The sequence below is a fragment of the Telopea speciosissima genome, chromosome 5, assembly GCF_018873765.1.
Source record: "Telopea speciosissima isolate NSW1024214 ecotype Mountain lineage chromosome 5, Tspe_v1, whole genome shotgun sequence".
NCBI lineage: Eukaryota > Viridiplantae > Streptophyta > Magnoliopsida > Proteales > Proteaceae > Telopea > Telopea speciosissima.
The window spans coordinates 4,260,806-4,276,516 of record NC_057920.1 but is presented as its reverse complement, the minus strand read 5'-3'; the positions used below and the strand labels follow the sequence as shown (position 1 = coordinate 4,276,516).

Genomic DNA, 15,711 nt, shown 5'->3' with positions numbered 1-15,711 from the left:
GGATGTGATCCCTCATTGTTAGATTGATGAAGTGCATACAATGGACCTGGTCTTCTTGTTTTATTGCAAATCGTTACAAGGAGAGTAGCAGGTCCTCACGTGATATTCATCCTTCATATCAAGATTCAAGTAAGTAGAGTTTGCAACAGAATTGGCATCGGTCGGGAATCAGCCAAAATCAGACATGGGTCTATTTTTAGAATTATGAATTGGATCCCCAGCCGTTTCTGATATGATTCAACTGGATTTCGAATCCTCAAACAATGGTTGCAATACGGTTTGGACCAGTAAATCATTCCATCATGCCTTTTAAGGGGGAAAACCAATCCGGTTGAGACAAAGTGGTCTATTAGGCAATGTTTCAGATCAATCACAAGTTACTAACAAGTTATACCAAATCACCTGTACACTTTGAAATTTGGTAACAGGGATGTAAAGGGTCTCATTACTTTCTCTGTTTTTTTTTTATTTGATAAACGTAAAATAAAGGGGGTGGGGGGTCAGGGTTCCCAATACATGTCCAGGTTCAAGTGCTGCCACTAGAATCTAGATATAGCCTATCATGTTTGTTGATTTTCTATGGTGCGTGTCCTTTCTGATTTTTCAAATAATTTTAGACCAGTTTTTGGGCACATGGCTTTAAGTGATTAAGTCATGCATATTTGCCTCTAAGCTGGACTTGCCGGTGACACAGACTCCTTCTGTTAATGTGTCTGAGATTATCATGTAGAGTGCGAGGCGCAATCTTCGGGTTGGGTGCTTGACAAAGTCCATATTTACTTGTTGGAACTCAGAGCTATGTTCAACCAGGCGGGGAGTATTAAAACCATGAAATTGGAAGAAATTCATGTTGGGGACAATTGTCCTGATCGCTTCAATTTAAAGCTTTGTAATGCTTGAGACATGAATATTATTCTGTTCTCCCAACCGTGGACATATCTGGGACATCTGGTGGTCCTGCAAAAATGGTAGCCAGAGATACTTGCGGAGCACGTGGTCTTCACTATGGCGGTTACTTGGATCCAGCTCAAAAGGCTTCACTGGATGTGTCATGAATATGATCTTTTGGCTTCTATCTTCTCAAAAGCAGGCCATTGTCTGATTGAGAGTCCCTCGGGGACTGCTTGTTCTAACTATAATCCTGCTGCGCGTGTGATTATCCCTCTTTCTCACCCTTGGGTGACTAATGTTATGTTCAATATGAGCTCTAAATCCTCCACGGCTTTGAACTTGGCCTTTGAAAACAGACCCCAAAATATCTGTTCGAACTGCATGAACTTTGGGCATCTTGGCCGTGCTTGTCCGTTCAAGCCGAGGAATGAATATCTCAATGCCATCGCCCAGGCTCACCCCAATGCTGAGGAGAAGCTCTTACCTAAAGTTGCGATTCTTCCTCGTAGAGCTAGCCTTGTCTCTGAAATAGGCAAGGTCTATGATGAATTTTTCTCTGTTAATCTGAAAGGGAGTAGCAGTGCTTCCAAGGAGGGTGGTGATGAAAATGGTCAGAGGCAAAGCATCCCTTATTCTCAGAGGAGGAGGGTGGAAATTCTCCAATCCATCATACAGATGGCTCATATCTTCGGGTATTGAACTCCCGTTGACATCAAACAATACTAGGAAGATCATGGTAGACCTGGTCAAGAATAATTCTTCACTGTACAACGTTCAGCATCAGGGGGCACAAACTGGGGCTAGTTTGCTTCCCATAGCTGCTCGTGGAGCTAAGAACACTGATCAGAAACATAAATCTCCCATCTGGTTTAAGGAGCTTCAGGCTCTTGAACATGGTTCCCTTGTTTCCATCCAGGCTCAGGTGCATTCATCCTTGGGCGGTATGTGGGCTAACAACGCGGCAACAATCACTTTGGCAGGTTATCCTGTATTCCATGGACCTAGTGTTGGTAGGTTACGTCCTATTCTCCCTTTGAAGAGGCCTTTTCAAATTGAAGACAATGACTCTCTTACCCTACAGCTGCTTTTTCAAAGTGGGGAGACTGCTAAGAAATCTGCAGTAATCATTGATGGTGAGGCTCCGGTGATTGGCCACAAACAGTCACCCGGGGAGAAATGAGTGTCATTGCTCTCAATTGTTGAGGGATTGGTCAACCCTCGACTAAGCGGAAAATCCGCGAGTTGGTGAAAAAGTTTAGACCTTTTGTTTGATTTTTATCTGAAACTAAGAAGTCCTCCACCCAACTCCACAGTTTTTGTCGCTCTCTTTCTTTGGATCACTTTGTCTGCTCTCCAGCTGTTAATGGAGCAGGAGGGATCCTTTTGATGTGGGGTAACTCTGTTCAGGCGGATGTAGTACGTGTGGCAATCGAAGTGGTGTATTCATGCTAATCTTACGTTATCAGACTTTAATGAAATGTGGACCATGTCTTTTGTTTATATGAATTGTATGGAGAATGTACGAAGAAATCAGTTTGAATCTCTTCACTACTTGGTAGCGGGTGTTCAATCTCCTTGGCTCCTTGTAGGAGATTGGAATACTTATTTGAAATTGAATGATAAACTTGGTGGAAGACTTATCTCAAACTCTCAAATTTCTGTTTTCACTAACTTTACAAATACCGCTTGCTTGGAGGAACTACCTCAAGTAGGTTCCCCTTTTCACATGGAATAACAGACAATGTGGAGATAGAAGAATTGATGCTAAGCTGGACCGGTTTCTTTATAATCCTGAATGGCTGGCCTTGCACCCATGGGCTGTTGTCAAAACTGAACTGATTGCTTCTTCGGATCATAAGGCGCTGATCCTCCAGCTTCACGTGGTTAGACCTAAAATCAAACGTCCATTTAGGTTTGAAGCTTTCTGGTTGGTTGAACCTGATTTCCTATAAGTTATTTCCTCAAATTGGAACTCCTCCAACCTTATGGGTTCCCTTTCTTTCAAGCTATGCAACCAACTTAGGGACATTCAAGATGCTCTAAAAGCTTGGAATAGGAACACTATCGGTAACATCTTCAAAAGAATTGAAGATACAAAAAAGGCTCTAACTGATATCTATTTGATTCCTCCCCACATGAGGACTGATGTGTCGTTCATTGATGAGAAGATCCATGTTGCTTTGCTCACAAAGCTCAACCACCAAGAAGAAGTTTTGTGGCAACAACAATCTAGAGCGGATTGGTTTGCGAAAGGAGATCGCAACACAAGATTCTTCTATCTGTCCACAGTGAAACGATGAGCTCGGAATGTAATCAAATCCATAAATTTCAACGAGTTAACCTTCACTGAAGAATCGGACATTGGGAGGGAATTCTTGAATTTTTATAAGGGCTCAAAACCCTCCTTGAGATGATAACTATTTGGAGCCGATCAGAGGAAGAGTTACTCTTGAGGATAATTTTTCTCTCACCAAGCCTGTAACCGATGAAGAAATTTTCAGAACAGTTATGTCCATGCCTTCTAATAAATCTCCTGGTCTTGACGGTTTCTCTGGCATGTTCTTCCACAAGTCATGGGATGTGATTGGCAGAGACATTGTTAATTGCATTAAGAGTTTCTTTCACTCGGGAACCTTTTCCCTTCAAATGAATCACACCTTTATCTCTCTCATCCCAAAGGTGGAATATCCCTCTTTTGTCAATGAATTTAGACCTATCAATCTATGAAATTTCACCTACAAAATTATCTCAAAGATCATGGTTAATAAGCTGAAACCCATTTTTAACAAGATCATCTCTTTCAACTAGAATGGGTTCATCAAGGGGAGGCATATTCAGGACAACGTTCTTATTTGTCATGAGCTGTGAGCTGCTCCACAAGATCATGAAGACCAGGAGAGGTAAAGAGGGTTTCTTATCCATCAAGATTGATATGAATAAGGCATACGACAGGTTGGAATGGTGCTTCCTCAGAAACACACTGTTGAGTTATGGATTTGATAGCAACTGGGTGCAAAAAATTATGTTTTGTGCTGAAAATACACATTTGAGAATTCTTCTAAATGGATCTCCTCTTCCTTTCTTTCGCCCCTCAAGGGGTTTAAGACAAGGTGATCCTCTGTCATCCTCTGTCATCCTATCTGTTTGTTCTTTGTGTGGAGGTGCTTTCTACTAAATTGGCTATTGCTCTTCAACAAAATCATATTCATGGTATTCAAATTAATAGGGGTGGCGAAAGAATCTTTCATATGGCCTTTGCAGATGATTTGATTCTTTTTGGTGATGCTACACTGGCATAAGCTCAAGCTCTTAATGGGGTCTCGGAGGAGTATTGCAGGTACTCAGGCCAAGCAATTAATATTAATAAGACTAGGGCTCATTTTAGCCAAAATGTGGACTCGTCAGTTAAAAGGACCCTCAGAGAATTCTTCCAAATCTGCCATACATCCTCTATTGACAAGTACCTGGGAATTCCTTATATTGGAGGTAAGCTTGCAAAAAATCATAGTTTTAATTTGATTTCTAGAGTTACTAATAAGCTCCAATGTTGGAAAACTCAGTTTCTTAGTCCCACGGGAAAGCTGGTTTTGGTACAATCAACCCTATCGGCGATGCCCCTCTACGTTATGTCCTGTTTTAAAATGCCTGTTGTGGTACACAAGTCCTTGGATGCAATCGGTAAAGACTTCTTTTGGTCAAATGGAAATAAAAGAATGATCCCAACTATTTCTTAGGGCATTCTCTGTGAACCTAAGAGATTTGGGGGTGTTAACATTAAGTTATCGGCTTCTATGAACCGGGCGTTGTTGGGAAAGAAAGCTTGGGACCTTATAATTTCTCCAAATTCGTTGTGGGGTAGACTGATGAAGTGTAAGTATTTCCCAAATTCCTCTTTTCTCTTTGCCAGATGTCCTGGCACTGCCTCATGGGGGTGGAAGTCAATTTGTTTAGCCAGGGATCTTTTGCAAAATGGTATCTTCTTTCAGCTCGACAACGGCAACTCCATCAACCCATGGACTGATTTTTGGATCCCGCAACATCCTCCACTTGCAACCCCATTCCCTCTTCTGCGCGATGCTCCTATTAAGGTTGTGGAACTCATTGATGGGTACACAAGATCGTGGAAGATAGATCTCATTTTCCATTGGTGGCCACCGGACATAGCATTAAGAATCATCTCCATACCTATCCCTATCTTCCCGGTGGAAGACAAACATTTGAGCTGTTACTTCAAATGGCATCTTTACGGTTGCTTTTGCATATAGTATTGTTATCATGGGTTTCTACCATCCGCCTGCTTTATCATGGCTTAAGATTTGACATCTTCCTGCTACCCCCAAGGCCCAACATCTCATTTGGAAAATCTTTCATAACAAACTTCTTCTGCTGAATCTTCTCATCAATAGAGGATTAAACCTTAGTCCCATTTGCCCCCCTATGTCAGATTCATATTCAAAACTTGGAGCATTTTTTTTTGGGCTATTCCCATTCGGCACAGGTATGATAGCATGCAGGTTTAACTCATCTATTTACAACCCAATCTTTCACAACAGCCCTTTGCAGTTTATTCAAGACCCAGAACAATGCCTCTAGAGAAAATATTCTGTTGATTGCGTTATGTTGTAGCATCATCTGGAACATCTGGGTTGCATTTTGGGATTGTATGTTTAGGCAAATACCATTTAATCCTCTAGAAATCTTTCTCAGAGCAGTTTCGGGAGCTAGGGGATGTCGTTAAGCATTTTCACTTTGCAAGAAGAAGAAGGCCTAGAGTGGTAAATTGGACTAATCCTCATCGTCCTTTCTTAAAATTCAATGTGGATGGGGCGAGCCGCGGGAATCCAGGAAATGCTGGCATTGGAGGTGTTTGTCGTGATCACAATTCAACATTCGTTTGTGGCTTTTCGAAGGGTATTAGCTGGAATTCTACGATTGTGGACGGAGCTCTTGCGACAAGGAAAGCTTTATTGATCGCCTTGGATCTCAACATTAGGAATGTGATTATCGAAAGTGACAACCTTCTGTTGATTACTCTTTTGAATGATGGATCGGTCTCGGTTCCGTGGTGAATTAGATCTATCTTGTCTGACTGCTTCAATTTTATCCCCTTCTTAGTCGATGTTAAGTTCTTTCATGTTTTTAGGGAGGCCAATTCTGTTGCTGACTCTCTCGCCACGCTAGCTGCTAACTCTTAGCAATCTTTATTTAGGTTTTCTCCTCCTCCCCCTTTGTTTCTTTGTCGTTGTTTGCTGACTTGGTTGGAACTTCATTCCCACTTTAATAAATTGTCGTTATAAAAAAAAGTTTTAAGTCAAATATGCCTGAAAAGCATTACGAGATGATGATGATGTCCACTGACGTTTTTGTTTTTGGTAAGAGATGATGTCCATTGACACATGACAATATAAGCAAACATAGCCTGATAGCCGATGGGGGCTTCCACGCAAGTCACCCACCCCATGGTTCAAGCTAGGGGTGTCAACGCTGGTAAAATTGACCAAAAAAGCTCGGATCAAATTGATCCTTATCAGATTGATTTTGGGCTGGGTATGATGGATCGGTTGAAAATCGGACTACCAAAACAGACTGATATTCAAAACGAAATCCAAACCAAATGAAATCGATAAAAAAAATCATTGAGTATGTAATTTTGAATAGGTGAATTGATTATCTATTGATTTGAGTATTACTGAGAAAATTTCTGGTTGTAGAAAGAGTTGTTATAAATTATGAATAGGAATATTGATGTGTAACAATAAGGATGTAAACGGATTGAATTCAGTCGGATAGTGGCATTATCATATTCGTATCCGATTATATGCAGACGATGGTGATTTGTTGAATCAGATTCTCCTAAATGGATATGAAAGCGGATCGAAAACAAATTTTTTACTATCCGTTGACATCTTTACTGCTTTGTTGATGAGGGTTAGGGTTGAGACTTGAGAGTTCTACAACTACCCTTTCTTCTACTCTTCTTAGTCTTTGATTTTCTTACGTTTTTTACTTTTGATTTTATCTTGTATTTATTTTAATAGATGTGTAATTCCATGTATCACAATGCATAAAATAATATATAAAAATAAGAAAACAAAATCAACACAAAGATTTATTGCTCTCGGATTGCTAAACGAATCGGATAATAATAGGTTGGATAGGGGGATTATCATATTCGTATCCCTGTAGTTTTCGAACAGATTCGAATTCTCCCAAACGGATACGAATGCGGATTGAATACGGATTTTTGAATATCCGTTGACATCCTTATATAACTAATCTCCTTAATTCACTATACAAAATTAGTTGGACGTTTAAATGAATGCTTTGAAATCATTTTGTGATTTCAATATTAGTAATCTTCTCATCCATTAATTTCAATATTAGTTATCTTTCCCTTATAATGAATAACAATGATTTTGTAACAAACTCTATTTATCAATTGATTTCAATATTAGTTATCTTCTGCTTGCAATTCATTCCTCCTGTTCCGATTACAACATGAACACATCAAATCAATTTCCCTATTCTTGGTTGTTTACTTGTTTGACTTGGAAATATGATTTAAAGTGTTTTTACCAAACATTTCCTCAGTATAGGTTATGAATGTAAGATTTCATTATGGTTTAAGTTTTTTTTTTTTTTTGATGATAAAAAATAAAAATATATTACGAATTAAGATAGGAATATACAAATGTATTGTTTGATTGCTGAGCCATTTTGGCAAGGTTAGAAGCGACCACTGAACAAAATGGATCCTTCTTAAGTCTAAAGTTCATATCTTGGCCTATAAAATTATTGTCTAAAAGAAGTTTAAGTAATGGCCAGGGCTAAGGATTAGTAGATGGAGATGGAAGAAGATCGGCAATCCGCTGATTCGAGCACCATACTTCTTTCACCTTCAACCCTAACCGACGAGCATGTTGAAGACCTGTACAAATACTAAATAGCTCTGGTTCCATATCATAATACGATACATGGGGACCTGCAGCAATCAAAATAAGCTTTCCATCTAGTAAAAGAAGGTAACATCATCCAACAGAATCTACTCCAGTGATCTGATATCCTGCACTAATCAAAACAGGAAAGTCAAAATTAGGCAAATGAGAATACCCATTTAAGCTAAGAATCTCCTCGACTGGAGGATAAACATTTTGAGAGGCAATTGGGGGTGGGGATAAGGCTAAATCTGATATCCATAAGTTTATATTCTTCATGACCCAGATCGGATCCGCCTTCTCCAAACCATAAACAACTTTGTTCCTAATAGACCATATAAAGTAGCAAGTATTCTTGCCAATCGTCTTCAACTTGTCATTGACTCCCTTGTTAGCCCCAACCAGTCCGCCTTTATCTCCGGGAGAAGTATCTCAGACAACATCATCCTCTGTCAGGAAATTGTTCGAGGCTTTCACTGGAATTCCATTTCCTCTTCAGCCCTCTTGAAGATTGACATCCATAAAGCCTATGACTCTATTCGTTGGGACTTTATCACCTAAGTCCTTCTCAAGATGTCGTTCCCCCCCACCTTTGTTAACTGGATCCGCTTTTGTATCTCTTCCCCTCGGTTCTCTGTTCTCCTCAACGGCAGTCCTACGGGTTACTTCCCCTCCTCTGCTGGCATCCGCCAGGGATGCCCCCTCTCCCCCTTCCTCTTCTACCTCTCCCTTGAGGTCCTCTCTCGCAGTCTCCAATAAAAACTGACCTCCACCTCATCGCCCCCATCCCTAAGTGCAAGCCCACCAACCTAACCCATCTTGCTTTTACCGATGACCTTATGATCTTCTCCAAAGCTGTCCCCTCCTCCATTGAGCACATTATGTCTTCCCTCCACCTTTTTTAGGGGTTTTCTGGGCTGCGCATCAACCTCCTTAAATCCCAACTCTTCGTTGCTGGGGTTCCTGACTCGACCAAAGCAACCCTCTCCACCATCATCGGCTTTCCCTTAGCCTCCTTCCCTGTCCGCTACCTTGACCTGCCCCTCATTCCAGCCAGACTCTCAGCCCACCACTGCAATCCCATCTTGACCTTCTCCGAAAGAGACTTCAGCTTTTGAAAGCCAAACTCCTATCCTATGTAGGTCGCCTAGAGCTTATCAGATCGGTTCTCCAGTCTTGCTATATCTATTAGAGCGGTGTTTTTGGTCTTTCTAAGGCTACTATCAAGGCTGTCGAGTCCATTATGTGCGCTTTTCTTTGGAAAGGTGTTGACTCTACCAAGTTCCTTCATCCCAAGAGCTGGTCCTCCATTTGTCTCCCCAAAGCTGAAGGAGGTCTTGGTCTCAGAAGGATCAAAGATGTCAACTTAGCAGGCTCTATCAAACTGATTTGGAAGCTCCTCATCAACAAATCTAGCATTTGGGCATCTTGGGTGTATATGGGGCCTCTTCGTAGAGACTCCATTTGGACGGTCAACGCTAGTCCGGACTCGTCCTGGATTTGGAGCAGAATTCTTTAAGTAAGGCACATAGGCAGGGATGCAATCTCTTGCAGGATTGATGATGGATTACAGACCTATCTTTGGCTCGATAATTGGCATCCTTCAGGGGTCCTTGCCTCCATAGTCAGCCCCCGTACCATCGATGAGTTCGATTTAGACAGATTTGCCCCTCTGGCTTCCATCATCACCAACAGCTCTTGGTCGCCCCCCTCCTCTCCCCCGCCCTTGCGGATCTCTGGAGCTCCCTCCTCCTATTCCCCCAGGGCATCGAGGCCGAGGCGACACCATCTCTTGGCTCCCCTCCAGCACATGCACTTTTAGCTCCCACTCTGCTTGGGAGATGGTTAGACAGAGAGGGACCCCTTATCCTTGGCAAAAAGTGGTATGGTTCAGAGGTTACATCCCTAGGCAGAGTTTCATTGCTTGGCGTGCCCTAGCAAATTGTCTTCCAACTCAAGCCTTCCTCTCCCACCAGCACATCCAGGTCTCTCCTAGATGCTGCCTCTGGTGGAGCGGACAAGAAGACACATACCATCTTTTCTTCAATTGCCCCTTTGCTGCCTCCATCTGGAACCGGGTTCTACGCCATTGTTGGCCTGCTCGTAAAAGGTCTCTCTCCCTTTCTCGTGAATGGGTTTGGATACACATGACTTTTGGTGGCAACTCGATCTGTGACACGATTGGCAAGCTTGCCTTTTGCGCTACCATATCTCACATATGGATGGAGCGTAACCTTAGAAGATGGACGTCCAACTCCCGCTCTTTCGACAAGATTTGGAAGGCCATCTTATTTGATGTTTCATCCAAAGCTAGCTCCCTCCCCCCGAGTAGTGTAAGGGATTCCCCAAGGAACAGGCTGATTGTTGTCTCTTGGGGCCTCCCCTCCACCATTTTGAGCTCTTCCTAGCCTCCGGCTAGCTCCGTGTTTGTTGGCCCTTGGGCTTGTATATCCCTCCCCCTTTTCTTCGTAATTAAATTTTATTCATCCAAAAAAAAAAGAGTAGGAAGTAATAACGAAGATTTCAAAAAACCAACTCAAAGTAGGTTTATCCAACTTGTATTTGAGCAAAAGAGAGGTGTAGAAATTTTCTAGAGAAGTATGAGGTAAGAACTCAGTTCTTAAACCCAACGGACCAGTCGCCCAAATATGTTTAACCCAATCACATGAAAGAAATATGTGCCAGTATGATGCCACATTGTTCCCACAGAGGACACAATAGGGGTCGATCGAAAGCCATTTTGAAAGAGTAGCCTTGACCGGGAGTCCTGCATTTAACACTCGCCAGAAGAACAATTTAAATTTGGGATGTAATTTAAGTTTCCAAAAAAACTTCCACCATGTGGAGAGAAAAACATTATGAATTTATGATTAGGAGACAAACAAGACAAAGCTCTGGCTGCTAGTTTAGTACTAAAAGTCTGAAAGTCCCATTCTTGGCCAAAACACACCACCAAGTATCATCAGATTCTGACAAATTTATTTTATGAACATAGTGAGAAACATCCATAGGAATAGTAGCTTTAAGAAGATTAGAGTTCCAACAAGAGTTAAGGATATACTTATCAACCTTTTCAGAATGGCCCTGGTTGCCAAATTGCTTGGGAACAAAAAAAGAAGGGAGAGATGGGATCCAAGGATCATTCCAAAAGAATGTAGATTCACCATTACCAATTCTCCTGATAACAATCTTTTTCAAAGAGGGAATAGTATGGGAAATACCATTCCAGGTCCAAGATCCTCTTTTAGTACCAACTTTGGGATCAAATAAAGAATAATTGGGGAAATATTTGGCTTTTAAAATTCTAGCCCAAAGGGAAGAATGATCAATAATCATTATGGTTTAAGCTTGAAAAAACCTGATCTAAACCAGTATTAACCCGATATTGAAAAACCAATAAAAACCAAAAACCATAACAGACCAAAACGATTGAAAACCTAAGTTCCTTAATGGTTTGGTTCTGATCTCACATTCCCAAACCGAAACCTATTCAGCCCAACCAAAACCGGAGCTAACCGACTGTTTGACACCCCTAGTTCAAGCCTTCAAGGTATTTTTGTTCGGTATTGGCAATATTGTAACGGATATTGTGACCTGTATCGGCCATACTGGACTATTACCCTCAAAGACACCGATACCATATCCTTTTTTTACATTTTTACTTGTTAGTGGTCCATATCGGACCGTTATTGGTATCCGTGTTGACCGACCAACACAGGTCACCCAATCCAGCCGATTGGATACCAAATTACCAATACCTCGAACCATTCCCACTCTTGTAAATATATGAATATTGTTATCACTTCTTGATGTTCTTGTAAATATATGACTATTGTTTTCCATTGTACCATTATGGATTGTAAATGACTGAAGTAAACTTAGACAATGTTGAATATAAGACTCCAAGGCATTCAACCATAAGATATATTGGTGTCCTCTTAAGGGCAGCAAATGCATCAAACCAAAATCTTATAATTCATTTTTATCTATTCAGATAGAAGGCATGTGTTACACAAAGTTTCAAAGACATATAGGTTTAGAAACCAAGGAGTGGAACCCAAAGTTATGTAACTTAAGGTTTTGTAAGTACAATTTATGACTTCTTAAGCAAGTACACTTTTCTTTTGCTTTTATGCAACTCTCATAAGATATTCTCCATCAAATTGAAGAACAGAGCCAACGCGCCCCCCCCCCCCCCCCAAAAAAAAAAAAAAAGGTTTGTCTTCCAAAATTATTAAAAAAAAAGTCCAGGAAAATGCAATTCCTGCCCCAAAACTTTGCCTCACGAGAAAAATCATTACATAGGATGATCAGATAATAAACTGACTAATAAGCAAAGAAAATTTACTTTACACTTCATCATCAGTTGCGCTGTAAGAATTTAATGGATCAGCAGATAGCCCATGTGAGAGAGAGAGAGCAAAAATGTATGTTTTTCCATGAAGTTACAGAGCTATATAACCCGTTTCTTCTATATATTTGACCTTTATTTTATTCCCGAATAGATAGATACAAAAACTTTGGAACTCGTGCATCCAAAAATGTATATTGCATCCAAGAAAACAATACACTTACAGATGGAGAGCAGCTACACACACTTGTACAACAAAGGTCATCTTAAATGCTTTCTGAAAGCATAGCTTACAAATTCCCCTGCATGCACTCTCTTGGCCTGCTTTTTATTGGAGAAAACTCGGCAACATCTTGAATCATCAAATCATCATTCAAGTTCTGCACCGAGTTGAATAAATTAAAACAATTACAATTCTGTACTGCTTGCAGTTAGTAGATCGGAAGGGACAAACATGCCCCTTGCAGGATGCCCACATGTAGCATCTGAATGAAGCCTGATGCACTTGAGTTTCTCTACTCATGGAAGTCCTCATAGGGAGACCCGCTCGAGGAATCAGTTTCAAATGTAGTCTCCCTTGGAGATGATGGAAGTGAGTCTCTCTGCTGAGAAGCTGAACCTAAAGTAAAAGAAAATGGATAAGCAAAGAGAATAGACCACATTGTAGATTCAATTTTAACAGGTTTACAATAATTACGGATTAACTAAATATGGGTACCAATTGTATGGTATCATAACATTTGGTAGCAACTGTCCAATCCATGGAGTTCCATTTCTAGATTTCTTGCATCATTTGACAATTAACAAATATATAATGCAAAATTTACATAACAAACCTATACAGATTCGAAGAGGATTTCCCAAGGATAGATACAATTGGTCCAAGTCTCAAAAGTCCCCTGAATGGAAAGTCCGATATATTGCAGGAGACTGCAAGCATGTATCCAAAAAAGTTGATAGTTCATTGTTATGGTGTGTACTGTGTAGTAAAATAAATATTTTGCTGTTTCTTTCCTCAGATTTTTTTTTTTTTGGCAAACAGAAAAGGGGCTTTGGGGGGAGGGGGGACACTGCTCTTGGGGGAATCAGGTTTCCCCAAATTCTCTGGTTAGATCAGTCTTGCTGATGGACCTTTTTTGTAATTGGATCAACATACAGATTTCATTTCTGAGTTTTCATGGGAACAAGTCATGTGTCAACATTTTCCATTTGCAGCTAATCAACAACTAAAAGGAGCAAGGCAGGTTCCTTCTCCTACACAGAGTTTCTTGCATCTATGCAGTGCCTGGATATTAACCTGAATGTCACTCAAATCCTCCTCCAAATTCACCTTTCAAAGGGATCCCGAGCCAACAAAGATGAAAGATCCAAAACCTTGAAGTTGTGATCACCTAACTCAGCAAACATCATATCACTGCTACAAAAATCGGAATCGAATGATTCGGACTGGATCAGCTATGACCATTCTCGATTTGGGACGTTCTGATCCAAGCTGATTCTAGGGTTTCTCTCACCAGATCGCTGGGTTTTCAGATCTGAGGAGCCAATTCTAGGGCTTCTGGGATTGATTCCAGCCAATTCCAATAGGAATTGGAATGGACTGATTTGATCCCCAATTCCGATTGTCATACCCTGCTTCAGACCTAAAATTTTTAAGCATTGGTGTTAAATCCCTATCTATAGCTAATGGAACTATGTCAAGGCAAAGCAGAAGGTACAAAAGAAGCACCGCCACTGATACATCTAACAAATTACAGTTGGCGGCATCACAATTCCGTGAAGGCAAAGTAATACAATAGCAGTACCTCTGTGCATTCTCTCAACTTGAGACAACTCTTCAACACAAGTCGTCAAGTTCCTGAAAGTGAAAGGGCCCTGATGGCCCATTCTTTTAAGACTGCCATATTTACATTTGGACCATTTAGAGTGGCCTAGCCATTCAGCAGTGGAATGAGGTCAAGGAAGACCAAAAAAACACCCATTGCTAGACCATACTTCATATTGGATTGGACCAATGGCCATCACTAGCCTAAGTAGCCTGACCCACACATGGAAAGATTCACTGAGTTATTGCCACTGATATCTCCATCTCCTCAATAGGATTTTCCAGGCATAGAGCTCTCCCCTTGTGAAGCCAATTCTAGCCACTGTTTCATAAAGGTGTCTAAAAATGGCACTTCTAAAGAACAAAGTCTCATGCAATGGAGGAGAATGATTTTCTCCTGGTATTGCTCTCTCTCCCTCTATGAGTTTCTTCTCCCCCCACCCACCCCCCCAACCCAAAAAAAAAAAAAAAAAGCAGAGAGGAATTGTACGTGAAATGGTAAGATTGGTTTCCTTTTATGTTGATGAAGTCATTGATGGATCTCACACATCCTGACTGAGTCTCCACTGAGGCACCCAAAGAATATCCTGTCTGCCACTTCATAATCCTGTGTTTCTCATTTCTTACATCCAACAATTCTTATTCCAGTTCTATTGGATTGGTATAATTTCTTAGAAGGATGGGTATTACCGAAGCTCCTTGTGGCACATCATAGACACAGGTAAGCCTCAACATTCTTAAAATATTGGATGAGATTAAAAGTGCATGACATACAGAAACAAACAATAAATGAATAAAGTAAGAAGAAGAAATTACACAGACCTTTTTGCCCTCGTGATCTGAATTTCTTTGTGTGCCGCCTAATAAGCTTCTTAGCTTTTGTTATGGTCAATTGCCTAGCAAAGGGAGAGAACTCGACATCACTTTCACTCCACTCTCCAGGGAATTCATTATCTGCTTCACCCCTCATTGTTCGCAAGACAAATGCTTTAGCCTTGCGGCGCTGAGAATTGAATAAACCCCTTATTGATGTGACAAATCCATCACCAGCTCCATCGCTGGGCCTCTTGAGAAAAGATATTGGGTACTGATCAGATTTATCAGCCTGACCTCCATCACTGTCACTGAAAATAAGATCTCCGTCAGGAACACCAGGTCCACTGGGCTCCCTTTGGCTCTGGGCTTTATCTTTGAACTTCTTTCCCTAGACAAGGAGAATAAATAGCAAGTTGGTTAGATTGGGGAGATGATATAATTGCAGATGCATTCACTTTAATGATCAGATACAACTTAAGAATCAGATGCTTTAAGGTACCACAGGGCTGATGTGAAGCAGCACTTGCATAGGCCAACCTATCTCGTTAAAGAAGAAAGAAGTTGCAACCCCAGTGCCTAAATCTATAAGGAACCTTTCCAACTCTTGGAGCATTTTTCCGTCTGTCCTGCCTCTCTTAGAAGAGTAACACAATGATGTGTCGAATTGCAAAGCTTACATAGTTCACAATTTGAGTATTGTTTGCAATTCAATTTTCCCAATTCAGTTGGTGTACTATACAAGGTTGGGGGGGGGGGGGAGGGGAACATTTAATAAGTCAAAATCAATTAAATGTATAAACTGAATAGTATTAGGATAAGTGGGGAAACATTTTTAAATATAAATAAGTAAATATTTACACTAAATAATAATAGGCAAAATAGAAAAAAAAAAT

At 40.8% G+C, this 15,711-nt stretch overlaps 1 protein-coding gene across 2 annotated transcripts in view; it reads right to left on the bottom strand.

Annotated features, from left to right (window-relative positions):
• Window positions 1-12,239: 12,239 nt before the first annotated feature.
• Window positions 12,240-15,711, bottom strand: part of LOC122661159 (protein SABRE) — a 128,014-nt gene continuing 124,542 nt past the window's right edge. For both annotated transcript variants that reach the window (XM_043856489.1, XM_043856490.1), the window contains 2 exons: window positions 14,825-15,206; window positions 12,240-12,796 (listed from right to left, as the gene is read on the bottom strand). In XM_043856489.1, the coding sequence (XP_043712424.1) occupies window positions 12,693-12,796; window positions 14,825-15,206 (486 nt within the window). In that variant the 3' untranslated portion in view covers window positions 12,240-12,692. The remainder of the gene's footprint in view (window positions 12,797-14,824; window positions 15,207-15,711) is intronic.